We start from the raw sequence: 23360 nt of genomic DNA on the forward strand, positions 1-23360 counted from the left end.
CAATATAACCTTGGCCGGCTGAAATTTATAAATCTGAAAACTGGAAAACTGGATTCATATGCACCGTTAAAAATGGCAATAATTGTGTGTTCTATTAATTATGCAGTGTTTGTTCACAATACCATAATTCTTAATGGAATGTTTCCATTACACACCAGAATTAATAACTATGAATAATTGACAAAAATAATATTAAAGTCAAACAGATGGAAAAGATTTTCTAGATTTTTATTAGGAAAAAATATATAAGAAATGAAAATTAACATCTAATGAATGGAGGGAACATTCAGATATCTACATTTTGAGTACCAGCCTTTCTTTTTTTTTTCAACAGTATTGCAATGGTGGAGACTTGGCAGATTACTTGCAAGGTATTTGATTACCATGTTTCTCTATTTGTATACTGTCATGCTAAACACTGTAGTCTACAGTTGTAAAATCCATCAATATTCCTTTTTTGCTTCTGATGTAGATATTTTGTGTAATATCTCTAATGTAATGTCATCAGAGTTGACACTGAATGTGGTCATTGAATGTCCTGCTTTCCAAATTTCACTATTACAGTAAAGCAGCTAATTTTGAATATGGTAAGTGATTTCTGTTTTAAATAAATTCTAGATAGGTTGCACCCAGTTTAATTAACTCAGTTTCCAAGTGTAAGGAGATGCTTGTGCCATGAGAAGGATTTAATGAGGCTATGTTTCAGGGACTTTCTTTCCTTTTTGGTTTATTCTTTGCATTCAAGGCTCCCCAGGACAGAAAGCAATGGGAAACCCTCTTGCAATCCTGTATGTGCGAGCAATGCAGTTTACTTTTCCTGGTTAAGTACCAGGATACTTAAGTTTCTGTGATGCCCAAGCACATAGGATCTCAAATCTCTGATTTCCTATGTGGCTGAATTAGGAGAACGTGCTTTAAGATGGTGAAACTTACTATTAACGTTGGGTCAGGAGATTATGGTTTTTTGGTTAGCAACATGGATCACTGTATGCACCCAACGAATTCCCATCAGTTGCTCCACTTTCTGATATAAATTTACACTGCCACCATCTGTTTCTACTATTTAGTCTTTCCAGTGAAATTTCCCAATGAAATTAATAGGCAGCAGCTTTAAAACAAACAAAAGGAAGTATTTCTTCACACAACACACAGTCAACCTTGGAACTTGTTGCCAGAGGATGTTGTGATGGCCAAAACTATAACAGGGTTCAAAAAAGAATTAGTTAAGTTCATGGAGGATAGGTCCATCAATGGCTATTAGCCACGGTGGTCAGGGATGTCCCTAGTCTCTAATTTTTAGGAGCTGGGAGTAGAAAATGGGATGGATCACTGGATGATTTCCTGTTCTTTTCATTCCCTCTGAAGCACCTAGCATTGGCCACAGTTGGAAAACAGGATACTGGGCTAGATGGACCATTGACCTTGACCCAGTATGGCTCTATTTATGTTCGGTAGCTGTTCTTAAATCTAATGGAAGAAGTATTCCAACTGTTATATTTGTTATGTTATAACACACCTCTCCAAGAATTTGGAAACCAAATTCTTATTTCTCCTTGCAGCTTCAGGTTTTGCATTTGTATAAAAGTTACATCCTTTAGCCATTGTAAATGTTTCTTTTAATGCTAACTCTACCAAAAGCTAATAAAATAAGTGATCGATCTATAAGAGTTCTGTCCATGCACAGATGGTGTAAGTCATGCCTTTGTCCCTGTCCTGAAACAGTTGAATTTAAAACATTCCATTATTTGTAGAGCTGAAAGAAGAAAAGTTCTAATCGAACGCTTCGGTAACATGGTGCAAATTTCTGTCAGATTATATTCTAAATGTGAGTCTGTGGTGTTGCTGACCTTGTTTTGATTCTTCCCACTCCCTTTTCTAGGAATTGCCTCTAGAAATTTGCTGAATTACTTGGATAATGAGGCTTTGTGAAAAAGCACTTTTGTTTTACTAGGCAGAGATTTCACCCTCTTTTATGCCTCTGCTGAGGGTGATGATGCAAGTTTCAGAATCATGACACGAGTTCATTTTTTAAAAACATCTTTTTAAAAGTTTTCTCTTTGGGGAGAAATAAATCATCCTTCCCTGGAAAGTAACATTTTTGTATCCTCTTTATCACATTCTTTATCTTTTTGTGTGGAATGGATTTTTGTTTACTAACAGCTGCTGTTACTGCATCTACATATAGTAAGGGCCTGATCTAGCTTCCATTGAAATCATTGGAAAGACTCCAATTGACTTCAAGGAGAGTTGGATTGGACCATAAGTTTAGTTTTTTGTTTTGTTTTTTGTTTTTAAAAGCTACATATTTTCTCATACTGCGTGGTATGTTCCTGCACGAGTCATCTAACATCTTTCTAAGAGCGATACAAAAAATTTTTAGTTTATTTTCTTTGAAGCACAGCTGTTGTATATGAATGTTATTTCTAGCATACTTTAGTTACTTGTATGGAATGTAACTTAATTAAAAGAGAGAACAGATTTAGGGTTTAATATTGACAGCATGGTCTTGCACACCTTTTATACTTGTGCAATTCTAAGTAAATGTTTAGTAAACTGTTTTCCTGTTGCTTGACTCCTGCAGTTCTATAGTTTTTAGATGGCTCAGAACAGCATTCTGCAGTGATGATAAACTTTACAATCAAAATGCCACAAAGCTGAGTAGACTACGGTAAATACAGATAACTCAAAAATATCACTAGTACTAAAGCTGTGGAAATGCATACTGAATGTGTAATTGGGGATTATGCATTTATAGAAAAACTTTAAAATACCATTGTTATTAATTGAATGCAGGAATGTGACTTGTTTGGCTTTCTTTCAGACTTTCAGTGCAGCTCAGTGGTGTTACATTTATTCCGTTTTGCTCAAGATAAATACAGGTGGTGTTTACTTTCTCATGTGTTAAATATATGTATTTTCAGCTAAAGGAACGCTTAGTGAAGACACCATCCGAGTTTTCCTCCAGCAGATTGCAGCTGCTATGCGTATCCTACATAGTAAGGGAATAATTCATAGAGATCTTAAACCACAGAACATCTTGTTGTCTTACGCAAGTCGTAGGAAGTCAAGCGTCAGTGGCATACGAATCAAAATAGGTAAGTTCTTCTTTTCCTTAAAAGATAAACTTCAAATACAGTTTTCAGAGTAGCAGCTGTGTTAGTCTATATTTGCAAAAAGAAAAGGAGTACTTGTAGCACCTTGGAGACGAACAAATTTATTAGAGCATAAGCTACAGCCCACGAAAACTTATGCTCTAATAAATTTGTTAGTCTCTAAGGTGCCACAAGTACTCCTGTTTTTTTCAAATACAGTGAAATCCACTCAATTGTGACTTTATAGTGCAGTAGAATGAAAGGTTCTGCCTCAGGAGTTTGTTCATTTAAATTGCTGCAAATCGCACAAACCTGGAGACTAGAAGTCTATGCTATCAGATGGGTCCCCAGTATTAAGAAATTTGAATTATAATTAACTTTTTGGTTAAATATGATCAAACAGGTATCCTGAAGAAACAATTATAAAATCATGCTGACTAATGGTTCTAATATTAAACTATTTTAATTGAGAGAACATGAATCTTTGGTTTGCTGTAGTTTTAAAAACTAGCTTAATTTTTAACCCATTTCAGAATATGCTTGTGGCGGTAGGACTCTTAAGACTTCTTTTTAAAAAGATTCTAGGTTTAGTTTTTGGTGTATTTTTGGTAGGAAAGGGTTTGGCATTGTAATTGACATGGGATATGAACTGTTCTGTATTGACCATACCCTGACTGAATTTCTGAAAATGTTCTATCTTGATGAATTAGGGCAGTGAGTTTTCATTGAAACAGACATTTTGTATTTAATTTGTTTCTTTTATGTTGCATTCTGTTGTTGAAAATGAGATACCTGTTTAGCATATGACCCATTCCAATAAATTCATTCCTGTCTTCTAATCAGTATAGAAAAGGCAAAATTCCTCCCCTTGCCACCATATTTGACAATTCTCCAGCCTTCTTGTTTGTGCAGAAAGGTTCAGGCATCTGAAATTTAAATTTCCAAACTTTTACCTGATGTGATTTTAATTAAGCAGACGTGTATTTATCACTCTTTAATGAAGCATTTATATTTAGCTACTGACTTTAATCCTTTCCTGCTGACGCCAAACAGTGTACTCTGCAGCTGGAGAGCTGGCTGAGTAGCAATTTGTACAAATGATGCTGTTGCTGTTTCTTGGCTTGCTGTTAAGGAGGCTGATGCATTGTTCCTGTTTGCTTTTCTTCGAGTTTATACACAGCCTTCTGCTACTCGAGCAAGCTGGCATTTTATGATAATACTGCACTTACTTTTCACTCTTAACTGGTGATAGCCGCAGATAACGAAAGATAAATCCATTATAGAGTGCATAGGTTTAAGCATTATTTTTCTTTTCAGTGACATGTGTGTTTCTTTAAACAGCTGATTTTGGTTTTGCTCGTTACCTGCATAGTAACATGATGGCTGCCACTTTGTGTGGGTCCCCTATGTATATGGTGAGTGACGGTATTTTAAACTACATCCTGTATTTGATACATATTCTATTATCAAAGAAATAGGGTTTGCCATTTGGAGACAGGCGAGTGTGTGCTATTTAATGAGGATGATAAGGGGAGCATACAGTTTACCTTTCCACTATTTCTTCAGCATATACTGTTTTGAGACCTGGAGGTCACGATTGTTAAAATGAGAGGGAATGGGGGGAAAACCGAGCATTTCTTTAGCAGTGCGGTGAAGAAATAATTTGGTAAATTTAAAATAGGCCCTGGTATCTGTGTTGATATTATGGATTATGAGACATGTTGGTTCTTGCATACTTCTTGATGCACTAGAAACTAATCCCTAAGCTTGCATACTAGTTGCTTTTGTACTTGTTGGCATTGTCTTCTGAAGTAGGGCATTGCCCGATTCCCAGTTTCTGTGGAATAAGAGTGGGGGGGAAAAGGGAAAATGGCTAGAATGCAAACATTGGAAGAAGACTGGGAGCAAACAAACAGTTATTTCAATAGTTGGAATAAAGATGGCATTTATGTATTCTCCCTTCATACTCATAACTCCAGATAGCAATTTCACTTTAATTACCTTTTGTCTTTCTGAGGCAGTGTGGCCTAGTTGATAAAGTACTGGACAGGGACTCAGGAGACCTGAATTCTATTTTCAGCTCTGCCACTAGCCTGTGGGGTAACCTTGGAAAAGTCATTTCACCTACAGGTTCCTCTGTTTCCCCATCTGTACAGTGGCGGTGATGATACTTACTGTTTTCTTTTGTAAAGCACTTGAGATCTGCTGATGAAAAACCACTGTCTAAGAATGAGGTATTAATCATTTGGCATATCTCCATGCATGCAGATTGCCTCGTTTCCCTATATTAATAGCACAAAGATTTACATTTTTTCTCCAAGAATGCAGGTGTTCAGAATTTAAAAAGTAAACAGTCTGGTGTCTGAAGTCATACAGTGGTTCAGACTAAAATGTTAAATTTTATCTTATCAAAATATTGACCTTGTTGCAGTAAACTGGACCTTCTATTACTGCAGTTTGATTTGTGGTCTGATCCTGCTGCAGTGAGATAAATATTAACTATTTGATTTGTACCATTGTAGCTGCCAGTTTTTCATAATCCCTTCTGTAACTTTCCTGTGTTTTCCAGGCTCCAGAGGTTATTATGTCGCAACACTATGATGCCAAGGCAGACCTGTGGAGTATAGGAACTGTGATTTATCAGTGTCTTGTTGGGAAGCCACCTTTTCAGGTAATACTTATTTTCCCAGCCTCTCATTTGATTGGTCATTTTCATCTGACAGAAGCAGCTATGGTATTGTCAGCCAGCCATGAGGATGAGGATGCATAATGTCATTTTAGTATGTTGTTGATATTGTTTCAAGGACCAGATGGCTGTGCAAACTTGGAAGAGAAGGGTGGCTCACACTCACTCCTTTTGAGATTTGAATGTGAAGTCTGGGATGCATGTGCCCAAGGATGCTCAGTAAAGTTAGTTCTGAGCTCATATCTCCCTTGTGATACTGTAAGCCTCTTTCCACATGAACTGTCCAAGTCTCCTTTTTTGTGTGCATGTGCATAAACACGTGGGAAGGCTATTCTCTCTGCTGAAGTGAGTTTTTAAACAAATTAACATTTTTATTTGACAGGCCAATAGTCCTCAAGACTTGAGAATGTTTTATGAAAAAAACAGGAATCTGATTCCTAGGTATGTATATTTTGTTAAGTAATTTTATTCTTTGGAAATCAAGTGATTTGGATGGTTACATCTCTTTTAAAATACAGTTATGATTTCCCAAAGTGACTATATAAAGATGGAACCACCTCACCCAACACATCTGCTGTATGTGCCTGTCAAATCATATCTACTGACTTCAGTGACAAATATGTTTTTACTACTCCTGTTCGCTCTGCAGATCCAATACAGCTGTGGGTGAGCGAGTTAGATTCTTCTGAGTGTAGTCTCTCAGCAGAATTGTTAATTAAGTTCCATTTGCGGCGTCTTTTACTGAAGAACAAACCAGAGAGAGCACCCAGCTTGACTCTCAGATCTCAGCTTCAGTTTGCAGGGTTGACAGACAACAGTTGGGGTTTTTGTTTTTTTTTTTGTTTTTTTAAAAAAAGCAGGTTTGCTATATAAATCATGGAGACAAACATGGACTATGTGCTGGTTTGGGAACTGTTTCAGAGCATGACACATTGTGAAGTTCTTCATCTAGGCCTTATTTTGTTTTTCATTTGTTTTTGTTGTCTGCACTGTAGCATCAAAATACCAAGTCAAAGGGTGTCTCCCCACTTCTACTAATGTACAATAAGGCACTTATTAGCTACTGGTGTATATTTGACAATCTTCCAGAGATCAAGGCAGAGTTTCAAAAGTAACTAGTGATTTTTGGGTGCCTCAGTTCTTGGGTGCCCCACTGAAGACTTATTAAAGAGGCCTGTTTTTCTGAAAGTTTGGAGCACTACTCCCTTTCAAGTGCCTCAAGTTGGGCTCTCAAGGTGAAGTGTCCTAAATCACTAGTCATTTCTGCAAAACATGGCCCAACTGTATAGTTTTCATCCAAAGACCTCTAAAGGCGGAGCCTCTCCCAAATCTATATTTGAAGGGGGAGTCTCTTCACAAGTCTGGTCGTGGAGTTGAAAACTCCACTCAGAAATGTGGATAATCAGGAGAATATTGGGGAGAGGGGAATGGGTTTATCTTGGTAAATTGAAATTAGAAGGCTTAGTTGGTTTACTCCAGGCTTATCAAGTATGAATTCCCCTTATGCCTGGCTTTAATTGCTGACCAGCTGAGTTCTTACAGCCTTTGTTCTGGGGCCACTATTTCCCTCTTGACAATTGTATGAGTTAGCCACCCCACTTTCCTTTCCTTTGTGATGCCTGGACCCAGTAGGAATTGATATTTAATGTTGCTGTGTTGACTTGGGAGTAATGTAATGCCTGTGGCACATGTACCATCTTTTCACTGCTCATCCTGAGTCCAAATGTGTATCCTGTGTAAGGCAGTCAAGCATTTGTTGTGAAGATGCAGTATTATTCCAGGATGTTAACTTCCTGGGTAGGAATGTAGTAATAATAGAAATTAATGCATATTTGATTCTCTTTCTCTTTGTATATAGTATTCCAAGGGAAACATCAGCATATCTGGGTGACCTGCTGTTGGGTTTACTTCAGAGAAACCAAAAAGATAGAATGGACTTTGGTATGTAATTTTTTCATAAACATTTCCAGTGGCTTTTTACTTTCTCTGTTAACCCTGTTGTTTATGTACAGATCCAGTATAATTTTTCAGTCATCTGATTTAATTGGGTGTAGACACAGGTGAAATATTTTTTCCCCTTACTCATCCACAAATCATTAGATAATTAACATCACAGTCACCTAGCAGGAATGTCTTCATGTCTATATGAAAACAAATCTCTATCTATGACTTTGATTGGGTTGTTTTTATGACCAGTTATTAAATGTAGATTGGTGTGTCTGATCACTTTCAATTGTGGTCTTTTTCTCCAGTGTTAGTTTGTTGCAGTCAAGGGAAAAGTGGCAGTAGATAAAAAACAAACATCTGAGAGTGGGCAACTTCTGTTTTTAAATTGCTTGTTGCTGCTTGCTTCAGTGTTGGGTACGTGCCCAAGAACAGTTGGTGTGGAGCAGCCAGTCATAGTTTATTAGGTGGTAAACAACTACTTATGCTCTGCTTACGTAATCCTTGATTATTTCTAACAGAATTTCATAAATAATAATTCCAAACATGAACAAACATTATACAACCTGCAAGCATTTAAATGTTAATAATTAAAAAAGAAAAGGAGCCTTGAAATAATGGGTTGGTGTACTATTTATAGCATTTCTTTTCTAATGTCTAGTTGTCATCTGTAATTGTTGGGGAATGTTTCCAACTAAACCCTTGTTCTGCCAGGCCAGATTTCTATCTCTCGCTGGCCAGCTGTCACATGGTAGCTGTGTGCAGAGGACGTGTGCTTTTCTGTCTGATTTGGTTTGCGTACTGTTTTCAAATGGATACAGCTGCCTCCATTGTGAGATGCCTTAAATTTCATGTTAGTGATTTATAATTTGTTTTTAAAGTGCTCTTTTGGCTTTAGATTTGCTGAAAACATTTTCCATACCACTTTGATTAGAGAAATACAGCTTCCACAAAATTGGATTCTCCCTTTGCTTTCCCATGTAAAGCATATACATGATGCTCTATGTCAACACATCTGTTTTTAACAGTGGTATATAGATCATGTCTGGTTTGAGCTCACATCTATATGATCTGTGTGTATATGTAGAAGGGGCATAAAGGACTAATGTAACACTAGCTTTGTTCATATTTGGCAGAGAACGAGTTCCCAAGTATCTGTTATGCCTGGGATGATTTGTTTACAGATTTCTATATTTTTCTTATGATCAGAATTAGTGCTAGTAGAGAATTACCAGTGACTGTTAAAGCCTAGGAGGAGCAGAAAATAATCCAGTCAGAAATGTAATAGACATGGCTGAGAGCTTGTAAAATCTGAATGCTTTATGTGCTGATTGTTCCCTACACAATAAATACAACTTTGTGGATTCTGCTTGTGAAATTGTGCTATCACAACTTAACTGCACACACAAGCCTAGGTATTGTAAATCATTTATGCAAATATAGAAGTTGAAACACAATTTGGCCTATGTCATTCCTGTGTATGTGCAATGAGGAGAGTGGGGGAGAATATTCACAATAGGCTTTTGAATTCTTCACTAGATTCTTAAGGCTTTCTTCATATAAGAATATTTTTAATTCTTGCTGTGTTCTGCTATCAGAGTTCTGGCAGGATATCTCAAAAAACAAAAAAGCATTTTACTTAATTCAGACCCAAAAATCAATAACAGAATAGCTAAGTGCCTGATCCTGCAGTTTTTTACTACAGCGATTAGTTTTGTTGAAATCAGCAACAGTATTCATAGTAAGTGCTGCCCCTAGTAGGAAGTTCTACAGAATCAGGCCCTTAGCAAAATGTGGATAAAATACCACATACCATATTGACTGTTGCAGAAGAAGTTGATTTGTAAACTTGTGGGTTGAGAGAACTCAACACATCACAAATGCTGATTTTTCAGATACTAAAAAGTAACAATGCACAACTAATCTACAGCACAAAGTAGTAAATCTTCATCCCAATCAGATATTCTGATACAGATGAGTTATTGAATTGATTAATGAAATGCAAACAGTACTAGCCAAAGTGAACATATAACTTAGCTGTCACCTAATGCCTTACTTTTGATTTGGGTTTTTTGGGGCCATCTGATATCAGAGAGGGAAGCCCTCTTGTAGTGTGTGCTTCACTTGGTTTTTCAGCACTGCCGTCTGGCAATAGTGGCTGGCAGTGGCTGCTGAAACATATTTGGGGGACCTGCAATACTGAGCTGTTCCCCCTCATGCTGTTAAAGGAGCATTGGACTGTTTGTGGTGAGAGTCCCATGTCTCCCTTGGCGGGGGGTGGGAGGGGTCGTAGCTCACTGACAGCCGAGAAAGGACTTTAATGGGGAGTGCATTAAATATGGCAGGAATGATCGTAAACAAATGAAGAGTGATCATTTGAATTGCTTGTGTTTTGCTAAAATATAAATAGCATTTGAAATCCTGCTTGTCACAAAAGAACAGATTGGAACAGCAGGTGTTGTGCCCAACATCGAACACCTCATCCTCAGATAAAGTTAATCATTAGATTGCCAGTGTTATGCAACTATGCTCACTTCCTTGTATCGTGCTGTTGCAGAAAGAGAGACTTGCTTAAGTCTAGTGAACAGCATTGTTGTTTTTTTCCTTTTTAATTGTTCTAAGCAAATTGTAAGCTCACAAAGATCTAGGACTGTCTTGCGTAGTTGATTCATTTTTCCCTGTCTAATTAGCTGACTGTCTCTTCTGGAAGTATAAAATAAACCATGCAAAGTGCTACCAAGCTGGATGTGCCAAAGCAATTAAACATATCTCGGTGTACCCAGTTACTAGTGACAATTTAAGATTTCTGTTATTGAAGCAATAACCAATAAATTGCTCGAGTTCATTGCACAAATTGTTGAGAAAAATTGAGTTAATTCTGCTTTAAACTGTGAAAGCAGCTACAGAGGCAGCGTGCTCTGCCCCTTGGGGAGTGGAAGGGAGAATGCCTCATGCTGCTGTGGAGTAGCACTGAGGAGTTCAAAATTTATTTGACTCAGTCACTGGCCACAACATGAGGGTTTGCAAAAGAGAAAGTAGTTAGTGGTGCAAAAGGTAAGGGAGCCTCCCATCCTGATTAGCAACATGGAACTGAATTACTGTAGGGTTACTGAATATAAAGAACGCCATCTATTAGTACTGTGCAAACATTGTCCATTTGTACATATCGGTTATTTACGACCCTAAAATTGAGTCATAAAATGTCCCTTAAACATCTGGTCTGATTCTCAGTGCAAGCCACTTCTTTAAAGCTTTTGACTGTATTTCCTTTTCAAGTGTAATAGCAACACATAACCTGGAAGACTTTAATCTTTTATAAGCTCTTCAGCATCTGAGTGTGAAGTATTGATTCTGTGGAAGGGTAACCACTTATTGCCTTGTACGCTATAATGCAGATTCTAATATGGTTTGTAGATTGACGCACATTTGTATCACCTTTTGTTTTGCAGAAGCATTCTTCAACCATCCTTTCCTTGATCAGATTTCAACAGTCAAAAAGTGTAAGTAGTTGCATTTTTCCACTTATTCTCATAAGTGAGGCATATTAGAAAAAAATTATACTATTGAGCAGTGTATTCTTTCTGAAACATCTTCCGCAGATCGACAGTCATGCTCCACTGTTAGTTTAAAAAAAGTGTGAAATCTTTGAGTGTCATGTTTGGTTGAAATGTAGTTGCCATTTATGCATTTCTTAGGCGTTTCAGCTGGTCTTAAGTAGCATTGTGTAAATGTATTAACTGTGTACTTACAAGCTCTGAAAGTGTTCATAAATTAAAACCAGCAGTGAGGAAATCCATTGTATTTTGTCAGTTCATTTGTTTGAGAATTCATCTAATCAAATCTCAGTCATCTCTTCCTCCTCCAGCTTGCCCTGTTCCAGTGCCCACGTATGCAGGCTCAATCTCTGGCAGCTCCTGCAGTAGTTCTCCTTGTCGTTTTGCTTCTCCTCCCGTAAGTTCTCTGTTTTGCTTCCAGAATAACCCTTGTCAAAAACATATTCCTCCATTTGCTGTTATGTGCAGACAGAAATTGTCAAATCTCCTGTAACATGTTTTTTAATTTCAGCTCTCATAGTCTAAACAGTTTCATTTAAAAAAAAAAAAAAAAAAAAGCAGAGCAAGCAGTACTGCTGCCTTCTAGTACAGCAGTTTTGTAAAGGTTTTCAATCCTTTCCCACTCTTCATGCTTTTTTTTTTTTTTTTTTAATAAGACTGTGCCAGATCAGTAGTTGTGCTGGTGTGAATTCCAACACAGTGAATAAGCTTCCCAGGTAATCCTTGGATAGCCTTTTTCTGGACTCTTACGAGGTCCCTTACACTGGCAGAGACTGATGGCCATCAGTTCTCTAGCTCTTTTTGGAGTAACTGCCACTGTCTCTTCCTGGGTCCATGAAGAATGATTGAATGAATAACTTCAGAGTCAGTACACGTTATCTATCTGAATATGAAATCGTCTGTCTAAAACTACACCTAAGTTGGCTTCAATATATCTTTCAAAAAAGGTTTTCTTTACATACATATTTAGTAATAAGGTTCCTTGCCATCTTTGAAAAGGGTCTCACAATTTAAATTCAAATTAATATTTTTAAAAGACTTTGGAGAATTTTTATAATTTAAATGCATATATTTTTCACCTTTACTTTTGTTCCCTATATTCTTTCCAGCTAGTTATGTGCAGGGTAGCATACACCCTATTGTATTAGGAGCCTGCCCTCTAAAGGGAGATCGTGCATCATGAACCATTTGGGCTTATGATTCTCACTTTTTCATCAGTCCTTGCCAGACATGCAGCATATTCAAGAAGACAACTTGTCTTCCCCACCATTGGGTCCTCCTAACTATCTTCAGGTGTCCAAAGATTCCGCCAGCACCAGTAGCAAGAACTCTTCCTGTGACACAGATGATTTTGTTCTGGTTCCACACAACATCTCTTCAGATCACTCATGTAAGAATCTTCTTTATTTTGATGCTTAAGAACGCTTCCCACACTCTTTTTTTTAAAAAATATTTTTGTATGCTATTGGGGTTGCACTTATTTTCTCCAAACCTATCTTAATTTATATTGGGAGCATGTTCCTTGATATTTTATTGTGCTTTCTTTCCTAAGAATACCCTTCTATTTATTGCAGAGTGTATTTCATCATTTGTAAAAGAGTGAGGATTGGAGGTGGCACCAGAGGTAGAAGGGTTAGTTTCTGTGCACATACCCCTGTATCCTAGCTTTTATTCTGAGCTGCTTATCAGAGTGCCTAAGGACAAAGATGGCATGGGGTTGAAATCAGGGTCCTTTAATTCAGAGAATTTTGATTTATTAACACTGGAAAAACAAGCCGATCGTGAATAAGGGATGCATAAAATCATTACATGTCCTAGCAGTTGACGGTGGGCGTGCTGTAGCATGTGACTCGTAGACCAGCTGTGCATTGCCAGTCAAGTTTATAAGGTTCAGTTCCTTGCCTGCCTTCCATCTACAGCAACTTACTGTCTCAAGCTAAGAAACAATGAAAGACTAGACTTCACAACCATACAGTTTCACACAAGGCTTATACTGTATATTGTGTTTCGTGGTACTCAGTGTTTTCATTTTTGTTAAACTTTCATCATAGCAACATAAGCCATGGATGTTTAGTGGCTTGTTTGAATCGCCTGCTTTCACCAGGCCACTGCAAACGTCTCCATTTTTAAAAAATGTTGTCCGGGATCTTTGGCTTAGTTAAGTGGTTTTGTATTCCGAGGAGTTTCTGAAGATCAGTGGTGTAGGGTTTTGCAGCACTGACATGTTATACATTGCCTTAAACATTAGGGTTATTTGGGAATAAAATCTTTGATACTCCTTTTCAAAACCAACTGTCTGTTACAGAACCACTTTCTCTGGAACAGCTTACATTTGGGTTAGATTTGGGATATCTTCTGTGAAATCATCTGTGAAGCAGTTCATATTATTTCTTGCCGCTAATATGGCGATAAAGTTTTTTAGTTTGCATGTATGTAAAGTATAATAGATGTTAAAAGGATTTCATATAATCAAGACTATTGAAGATGTATTTTCAAGACTTGACTAAATTATGTTGGTTTCAATTTGTTCTCTGCCTTTTTCTGTAGATGATATGCCATTGGGAGCAGTTGGCAGACGGGCTTCGAGTGACTTCATGATGTGTGGAGGGTATATGTGCTGGGTTTTATCAAACTAAGTTTCATAGTCTAAAACTGATATTGTAGCACGGCTTTACAGTTGTTAGATTTTGGCAATGACTGGTTTAATTTTACATTGCTAAGTGTGGAAGATGAATATGCCCAGTACAACACACCCTGACTATTTAAATAGCTCGAGATCAGCAAATTCAACAGAGAACTAAATATTTTTCTTTTTATAGATAGATCTTCATATTCTGTGACAGTGTTTGTGGCTTCTTGTTTTAACAGGCAGTCACCATTAACCATTTCTGGAAGCTCAGGAACTTTACAGAAACCATCCTCAAGCTCCACCCGAAGTAGTTCTTCAGGTTCAGCTAACAGGTATGTTATTGAGTTGATCTCCCATCTTTTTAATGATTTCTCTGTTGCTGTAGGGTGTGGTGTTTTTTTGGGTTTTTTTTTTGTTTGTTTTTGTTTTTTTTGCTGCTGTTGCTTACTGGAAACTCATTTAGGATAGTGCTCCTATCCCAGATCTTTCTTTATTATTTGCTATTAACTGGGTTTTAGCAGTAAAAGGTTGCTCAATTAACTTCTGGCTCAGATGCACTCAGTTAAGTTCTTTGAGGAAAGAAAGAATTTGTGTTTGGCTTTTTGATTAATTCTGAATGTCACCAGCAGCATTAGGTGTCCAGGCACAGCCCTCCAGAAAAGGGGTCGACATATCTGATTAGCATTATGTAGTAAACACACTGACCTCCACTTAGGGATTCTGGACATTAAAAGCAGCTATTGAGCTATAAAAAAGAACGCTGCTGCAGTTAAATGTTGGTAAACTGGTACACTGGTCTGTGCAGTGTTGGTCCCAGGATATGAGACACAAGGTGGGTGCGGTAATATATTTTATTGGACCAACTTCTGGTGATGAAAGGGACAAGGTTTCGAGTTACACAAAACTGAGAGGAAGAACTCTGTAGCTTGAAAGCTTGTCTCTTTCACCAACAGAAGTTGGTCCAATAAAAGGTATTACCCACCTTGTCTCTCTGGTATGCTGATAGCACATTGACTTTTCAGACATACTAGTGTACATTAGAGTTTTTAATTTAGTGATCCACCAACATCCGTCAGTATCTTGGAACTGTGTGTGTTGAATAGCTATCTGAAAAGAGACCATGGTTTACAATCCCTTTTTCTGTATGTGGAATTCTGCTTTGCAATATACCTGACTTAAATGTTCAAAACACTTTGTAACTGAAGACAAAGTTCTGGGTACAGCTTGTCAGATGATGATGACAAATAGCAATTCATTTTTTTTGACTTGGTGACATTTGGAAAAGGTCATGTGTACCCATGCTTCTTTTAGTACCTAAACAGAAGAATTTAATTTGTCATTTGATGAAATAATGCATTTCATAATCCTATTTTTGATGCAAGGGAAAAAGTGGATGATTATCCAAATAGTGACTGCAGATATTGACTGTTTCCTTGGCTTATGCTAATGGTACAGAAGATGATACTGCATTTTTTTTTGTTTAGAAATGCTTGTCATAAAAAGAGAAGTTTATCGCTTTGTGCTGATCACAGAGCAGTTTGCAAAATCTGCTAACATCTGGGCTGTTAAATATAAAAGGTGGAGCTTATACCTATTAAGGGCAGAGAAACAGAATAGCTGATTTTTGAATACCTTTTAGGTCTGAGTTGTTTTGTATGCAAAATACTGTAAGTATAATCTAAAAGTCTCTTTGCTCTAAATTAAAGTCAAAGTTAATGTTAATTGAAGTTATGAAAAGTATTTTAGGTGCATTTCCACATTGGTAATGTCAGAGAGCCACTTATTTGTGCTGGCTAGGAACAGGTGTTTGGTATTCCTACTACAGGTTTTTTAATTACTGCTTGATCAAATTTTGAATGATTTAGGTCTGGTTCCTATAGGTGACCTGGTATCAGGTGACCTAACAGCCAAATGGGTTAAGAATACTGAGCTGCTTTGGATGTAGTTTGTTGAAAAAGTAGTGTGTGTATATTATTGATGGTTAAGATATTTTGATTTTATATAGTTTAAACTATAATGCAATTTTGTTTTTCAAGCTGGGAAATATTTGTTTACAGTTAATTACGAATTTTTCACCAAGTATAATTAAGCCCCATGGAGGAATTATTTTTTTTCTGATTGACTGGTTAATTTAATTTTACTAAACTAACTGTATGAATCATACACAGGGTTGAACTTTGGGTGGAGGCTTCCACTGCCCTCCAAGAATAGCTGTATGTTTCTTCAATGAAACGACGAGCAGGGAAATAGGTCACAATGTTGACTTTAAATGACTTTATAGTTAATATTCAGGAGATGAAAAAGAGGCAACTCACTTTTTTTAGGGCGAAATGAAGAACTTGCTGTACAAAGTCTAAGTAAATGAGCTTTGCACATAACTAAGAGGGAGTGGGGGTCAGGTGAGGAGAGAACTTCACCCAACCCAGCAGCACGACCTGAAGTGTCTGTGTAACCGCCACCCCTGCTATTGCTCCAGATATAGTAACTGCTGCTCCCCCTGCGCTTGGAATTTAGATGTGGGGCATCCACTTCTTGGCATTCCCCCACCATGCCTCTGGATGCCTTTGTACAAATTGTGTGTGTACAGCCTGCCCTTTATGCACGGAAGCTTTAGGCCCTTCCATTCAGCATGTGACCCATAAAGCTGTGGTTTCATTACTATCTTTTGGCAGATTCACCACTGCAGCAGATGAGGTGCAGAATATCTTAATTGTTGCAAAGCTGAAAAACTTCTATACATGTGAGCTGGAGTTCTGCAGCCTGATGAGACTGCCAGAAAACTGTTGACAGAGTATTATCTGCTCAAATGTGCTCACAACAACTCCTGAATTAACAACAGTATCTAGTCACTGAATAGCAGCAAGAAGAGGCACTGCTCTCTATCATTAAGGAAGCACCATCCCCAGGGGAGTTGTAGATCATGTTATGTTAGGAGGTATTTTCACAACAGTTTTATCCATTTGTTTTGCCTCACTGTGTTAGAGTAAAGCAAGTCATGAGATCCTTAAAAAGGTTAGGGAATGGGAATTCAGTGCTGTATAAGGAAGGAATATTTCATATAATAGAACGGCAAAGTAATGAATGCAGCTGTTTCAAAATAATATCAAGAATCCAGATTTCAATAGAACCAAAGCCAGGCAGTGGTTGCGGTGACTGCTCATTTCCTTCAGCTTTAGCAAGGTGGGTAGGAAAAATTGTTGCTTTTTGTCAACTTCTGTCTGCCACTTCCTTTTCTTGAGAGAGTGAATTTTTTTCTGAATAATTGATGATTTGGGACTTCTGCCTGCTTGCGGCTCTCAGCTTTCTGTTATGCTGACTGGCTGCTCCTCTGCTCCATCACTGAGTCTTTCTTCCAGTGGTTTTCTGCAGCTCCTTGGAGGAGCATCTCATTAGACCAGAACATGCGTGGTGGAATAGCTCAAATCTAACTGTGGAGGGAACAAAAGGTTCATCTGGAAGAGAAAATAGTTCAAGTTCTTTTGAAAGTGACTAGCTCAGGTGGACCCTTGCTGTCTGACTAGAGTTAGCTTACACACAGGAGTGCACAGATGTCCTTTCCTCCTTCCAGTTTGCCTTCGATTCTGTCCCCCCCCCCTTCCTTTTGCTTCTCACTATTGCGTTCTTTCTTTTCTCACTATCTTCTCTAAAGTTCCTTTGTGGGCCCAACCCCAAATATGCCCCTGTTGCTCCCAGGCAAGATTCCCAGCAAGGGTTCTCTTCTGCCGCTTTAGGGGTGAGGTAGGCTGAGGCTGATTTTTGGGACATCATCGTGAAGGTACCCTTGGGGTTAAGGCCAAGATTAGAAGAGTTGGTCCATATAGTCTGTGCTTTTTTTGGGGTTACACTGAGGTGCTCCTTTCTCCCAATCTTCAGTATCTGTGTGGAGTTTGTCATTGTCGTCTGTAGCTAGCTTCTGGAAAGAAATGTTATGAGCCTTATGGGACACAGGACTAGTACCTGTATGTGAGGTAATCTGCTGGATTTTCAGTTTCTTGGTATGTAAAACCTGCGGAGGGATTTCAGTTTATAAAGGTGAGAAACCAATATCGGAAAAGAGTATGAATGTTGCTTTGGCGACAGGAAAAGGAGTACTTGTGGCACCTTAGAGACTAACAAATTTATTTGAGCATAAGCTTTCGTGAGCTACAGCTCACTTCATCGGATGCATTTGGTGGAAAATACAGAGGGGAGATATTTTCCACCAAATGCATCCAATGAAGTGAGCTGTAGCTCACGAAAGCTTATGCTCAAATAAATTTGTTAGTCTCTAAGGTGCCACAAGTACTCCTTTTCTTTTTGCGAATACAGACTAACACGGCTGCTACTCTGAAATTTGGCAACAGGGTTATCCAAAGGAAGTACATTCTAGAAAAATACTGTTATGTTTGGCATATATGTATCAATTTCCCCAACAGCTGACTAACCCTGTTTTTCTCCTGTACTGTGGTTTGGTTTGCTGTTAGTAAAATTCAGCGAAGTGTGAGATTCGTTAGTCTAGAACCACCAGTGCTTCTTTCATCAGCATGAAAGCATTGGTTTTTTTGGGAATAGAGGACATCCTTCAAGATGCTACACAAAATTTGGTGCATTTAGGTAGTTTGTCTTCGTCTGCTGAAGCAGAATACCTAATACAGGCTGGTATGTTTCACACAATAGTTATCCAAGGGGAAGCATGAGAGAGCCATGGGGGACAGAAGAGATAAGGCATCTAAGACAGAAAAGAAGACCTTAAAGAGGACAGACAAATCTCACTGGATTTTATTTTAAAAAGACAAAACAAACTTGAACAGGTTTTATATTGTGTATTCACAAGTTACCTTGGTACTGGATAGAAGAAAAGCTATGAATCAATTTTTAATATAAACAAATGCATTGTAAATTAGAAAACGATCGAAATTAAGTATCAGTCATACAATGCTTGTAAAAATGGTTTGATTTAAATCCTTCTGATTTTTTTTTTTTCTCTCTGAAGTTGGTAGTGTGTATGAGGGACCAGAGATCTTCCTTGGAGGAATCTGTTAATTGGAAACTGTGCTTAAGTTATGCTTTTACTTGAAAGTGGTGATAGCTGGTTAAATTCTTATCATGGAGAAAGTTGATCCACTTATCAAAACTAACTTTGAGACATAAGTCACTGACTCTTATTAGCTGAAGTATATAAAACTCATCTGCAGCTTGATGAAATGGTTCAGTGTTCAGGTGTGGTGTTTTTTGGTCATTTTGTGCATGTAGGGAGTTGGTTACATAACATGTTTTCTTTTTATGAATTCACAATGTCTCTTGGGAAATCTCTGATTGTGCCTTAGTAGCTTTTGTAAACATTCCAGTCAGTTTTGCTCTTGAACTTCCTTTTCTTTACACAGTGGGTTTTCCTAGAACCACTTTGTTTTGAAAGGTAGTGAACAGAGGAGTCTGACTGGGAGGAATGGAGTTCTGCTGATCCACAGACTGTGCTGCGTGATTGAGTCTACCAGTTAGCGTAGCAGTTCTCTGCACGCAAAAGGCCAGCATAAGAAAAGCTCATTAGTCGCAAACTGGTCTTGATCTTGCTTTGTAAGTGATTGAGCCAAACTTGGATAAACCGCAGACTGTTGTCTACGTGCTCTGCAAAACTGGAGTTTATTTGCCTGTTTCTGGGATTTTCTTTAAATTGGACAATGGTTCAACTTAGCGAGAGACCCACTTACCAGCAGTCATTTCTTCTCTCAATACCTTCCAACTTCAGACAATGTCAGCCTTCAGTGTCCCCACGCAGCGAAACAGCACCTATTCCGGTTCCCACTCAGTTACGGAATTATCAGCGTATAGAGCAGAATCTCTCATCTACTGCCAGCCCTGTGTCAAACCCCCATGGATCACCTAGGTGAGTTATTCCTTTTTCTTTTGGCCTTCATTTGTGTTTATAAACTGAAAGATGTCTTCTTGCATAGTAAATTACTGCCAGAGTTACTTTTGTGTAAGCTGAATTATGTGAAGAGTTTAAATGTTTTGCACGGAATAATTCAAAACAGACTTTAGAATGAGTACAACATATTAGTTCATCACAATCTGCAGTTAGATGGTTGGCAATGTAGTGAGTTTTTCAGAAAAAGAGAAGTGGAGAAACCCTGTAATATACTTGGTTTTTCCACTCTAAAATGTTGCCCAAGGAAATAAAAGGATGAATTCTTGCTCTCTTGTCCTTCTTTGTATATTCTATTATGACATGCACTGAAATGTCAGTAGTAAGTTCTTCTGTTCTTATTTCACACGTTAATGATAGGATGAATGCATGCATTTTTTTATTAGAACATCAAGGGACAGATTATGGTATGCGAGTTGTTAATTGGCGCTTCATAATAATAAAAAGCTCTTCTTGTGAACTATACTTGCTGCTTCCTGGCCCACTCCCAGACTTTCACTCTTTATCCTGTACAGTATTCTATAGAGCCTTGGGACTGGGACAGAAATTGCTCCCCTTTCAAAAGGTTTACTACACTACTTCTCTTTGAGTAAGGTAAATGCTGCTATCAGAGACCTTTAACAAGAGAGGTCTCTGGCCTTCCCTTCTCAGCTTCTTCCTTTCTGGTCCTCTGACAACAGATTGCTCGGCTTCTTGTTGGCTGATTAACCCCACCACATGCGTAAGGATTATTTGCAATGTGAGGATGGGATCTCCAGCCTCCCAGCCCATTTATCTTATTTCGGTACCCACTGGAGCCAGAACCTTAGGTTCAAGAGACAGATAACTTGCAACCTAGTTTTCTTTTTAAAAACCAAAAAAATCAGTTATCTGGACTTTTCATGATTTCTAATTTTGAGGCTATACTACTGCAGTTTGGCAAGGGCCTTACTTTGTTTTTAATAACTTGTTCCCAACAGCTGATCTGCATACCAGGTCCAGTACTTCAAACTCTTCTGATGGGTATATTCTAAGCTCCCTTTTCCTGCCTTAATGATCAGCATTTGTGTTGGAGTCTGTTGCTATTGCCTGCTTTCCCACTCAATTGTGCATGCAGCGATGGGAGTTCACAGGGGTCCATGCTCTATTGTGGGCTTAATTGCACAGGCTATTACAACTAGTGTCTGAACTGATAAAATGAACTGTTTAAAGGTTGGGAACATTTGTGGTAAATGACTTCTAATTTGTAATATATTACAGCAGCATCAAAAGTTATGATTCCACTTTGTGACCAAAGGATATAAAATGCTGCTTATGTTTGGTGTAGAGGGTTCGGGTGAGTTTAAGGCTCATTAAAATCATATTTGGATAAGCATCAATTTCATATGCTTCCCTAAAATGTTACGAGTTTGTTTTGGGTTTGATCTTTTTAGATCTGCAGTGGTGAGACGGTCTAATACCAGCCCCATGGGCTTTCTGAAGATGGGCTCCTGTTCACCAGTACCAGCAGACACTGCACAAGGTGTTGGACGCAGGCTGTCCACAGGGTCTTCAAGACCGTATTCTCCTTCGCCATTAGGTAAGCTCACAAATCAGTAGATAATGAGGGGAGGTATATCAGGAATAACTTTGACATGAGAGTATCTGGTAAATTCAAATCTTGTCTATTTAGATTTCATTTGCAAAAGTGGCTCATGTTAAGTGATTGTTTGAAGAAAGCATATTTAAAAGAAGCCTGCAATCTGTTGTTCTCATACTGTTGTCCTTCCTTCATCAGTAAGGTAGAAATGTAAACTTTTATTCTTCCTTTCAATTTGCTTAGTTGGAACTATACCTGAGCAACTTGGGCACTGTTGCTGTGGTCAACCTCAAGGGCATGAATCAAGGAATAGAAATGCCTCAGGTGAGTGGCATTAGGCCAAGTTCCATTTCACTCTAGACCTAAAAGCACTGGATGAAGTTGGATTTTAGTCCCACTTTACAGATAGCCTTTCTGTGCCTCCATTACCCCCAAGTGGCTTACCAAAGGTTACATGGTAAGTTTGGTGACCTGGGTACTTTTTCTAAATACTACAGTCTCCATCCCTGTGGTCCGTCCACAAGACCATAAGAAATTGACTCGTCTCTGTAGTTCACAATATTAAAGAACAGCTCTTTATTCTGCTCCCCTGCAGGTTACTAACCAAGGATGGAAATGAACTTGGAATATAATCAGTAACAATAAAGTACATCTCGAAATGTGGTTGTGATAGATCAGCATGTCATGAGAAAGAAATATCACTGTCTGTGTTCAATATTCCCATCCTTATTCCCTAGGGAACTGACCAGTATCTGACATTAGTGTTGCTAGGCATTCAATAAACATAGTTCATCATAAATCATTAGGGCATGCAGGCAGCAAACTGAGGAAGGAGGAAATAGGACTTCATGATGCTTTTTTTGATGGGTCCTTCCACTAGCCTCAAAAGGAATACAGAAGAATTGCTCAGAAGAACACACTACACCATTTCTAACTGAGGTTTAAATAGTGACTTTGCACCAGTGTTGGTCCATATCTCTCCTATTCACTGGGCACTTATGTCTGAACTATCTAAAATGTTGGGTGTCTTGCATTGAAATAGAACCATAGAGTTAGAAGGGACCACAAGGGTCATCTAGTCCAGCAGTTCTCAACCAGGGGTCAGGGGCCCCCTCAGGGACAGTGATCAGGTTTCAGAGGGTCCGCCAAGCAGGGCCAGTGTTAGACTTGCTGGGGCCCAGGGCAGAGAGCTGAAGCCTCACCACATAGTGTGAAGCCTGAGGCCCAGAACCCTGCCACCGGGGCTGAAGCTGAAGACTGAGCAATGTAGCTTTGTGTGGGCCCTTGTGTCCCCAGGCAATTTCCCTGGCTTTTGTATGCTGAAAATCAGTTGTGGCACAGGTGGGCCTCGGAAGGAAAAAGGTTGAGAACCCCTGATCTAGTCTAACCCCCTGCCAATATGCAGGATTTATTGTCTAAACCATCCAAGAAAGATGGCTATCCAGCCTCTTTTTGAAAACTTCCAGTGAAGAAGTAAGTTAGGAAGTTTTTCCTGAGATTTAATCTAAATCTGTTATGCTATAGGTAAGATGTTTAAATGTCAAGATACACTGTTGAATTTTTTTTGTTTACTTGAAACTTGTTTCCCAGAACTGCTGCCGGTAATGAAATCTTTCACTTCTAAGACAAATGTAGCTAGTAGCCAAACATTTTTTAATATCTGACAACTGTTCAGCCTGTGTGAAATGAGTTCCATGTCCACAGTGGTTCCATGTCACAAAAATAACTAGCACCGTTAGTATTCATATTAGCAGTCTCCACAGAGATCAAGGAATGTGACTAGGTCTGCAGACTGAAATATCCTCTTGCTTCAAAGGATGATCCCTCCAGAATATGATTAAGCTACTTTCTAAGTTGTACACGTATCTGTTCTTGACTTAAATAGGGGTTTATAGGACTGTTCATTTAGTGCCAGCAACAAATTCACTTAAACAAGTACCCTGCCACAACTCAGTTCTTCTCTTTTTATAGCCTCTTGAGTATTTAAATTCTTTT

The 23360-nt window shown here is 38.4% G+C and overlaps 1 protein-coding gene across 4 annotated transcripts in view; it reads left to right on the forward strand.

The window, feature by feature from the left end:
• ULK2 (unc-51 like autophagy activating kinase 2) overlaps positions 1-23360 on the forward strand; it is a 52246-nt gene that overhangs the window by 17313 nt on the left and 11573 nt on the right. For 3 of the 4 annotated variants that reach the window (XM_038376082.2, XM_043499550.1, XM_038376081.2), the window contains exons 5-18: positions 335-371; positions 2922-3095; positions 4434-4507; positions 5662-5763; positions 6161-6219; positions 7637-7719; positions 11172-11222; positions 11588-11673; positions 12495-12666; positions 13824-13884; positions 14145-14237; positions 19631-19768; positions 21220-21365; positions 21609-21689. In XM_038376082.2, coding sequence (XP_038232010.1) covers positions 335-371; positions 2922-3095; positions 4434-4507; positions 5662-5763; positions 6161-6219; positions 7637-7719; positions 11172-11222; positions 11588-11673; positions 12495-12666; positions 13824-13884; positions 14145-14237; positions 19631-19768; positions 21220-21365; positions 21609-21689 — 1357 coding nt within the window. The remainder of the gene's footprint in view (positions 1-334; positions 372-2921; positions 3096-4433; positions 4508-5661; positions 5764-6160; positions 6220-7636; positions 7720-11171; positions 11223-11587; positions 11674-12494; positions 12667-13823; positions 13885-14144; positions 14238-19630; positions 19769-21219; positions 21366-21608; positions 21690-23360) is intronic. The other variant, XM_043499549.1, reaches the window with a different exon arrangement.

The sequence above is a fragment of the Dermochelys coriacea genome, chromosome 17 (genome assembly GCF_009764565.3).
Source record: "Dermochelys coriacea isolate rDerCor1 chromosome 17, rDerCor1.pri.v4, whole genome shotgun sequence".
Lineage (NCBI taxonomy): Eukaryota > Metazoa > Chordata > Testudines > Dermochelyidae > Dermochelys > Dermochelys coriacea.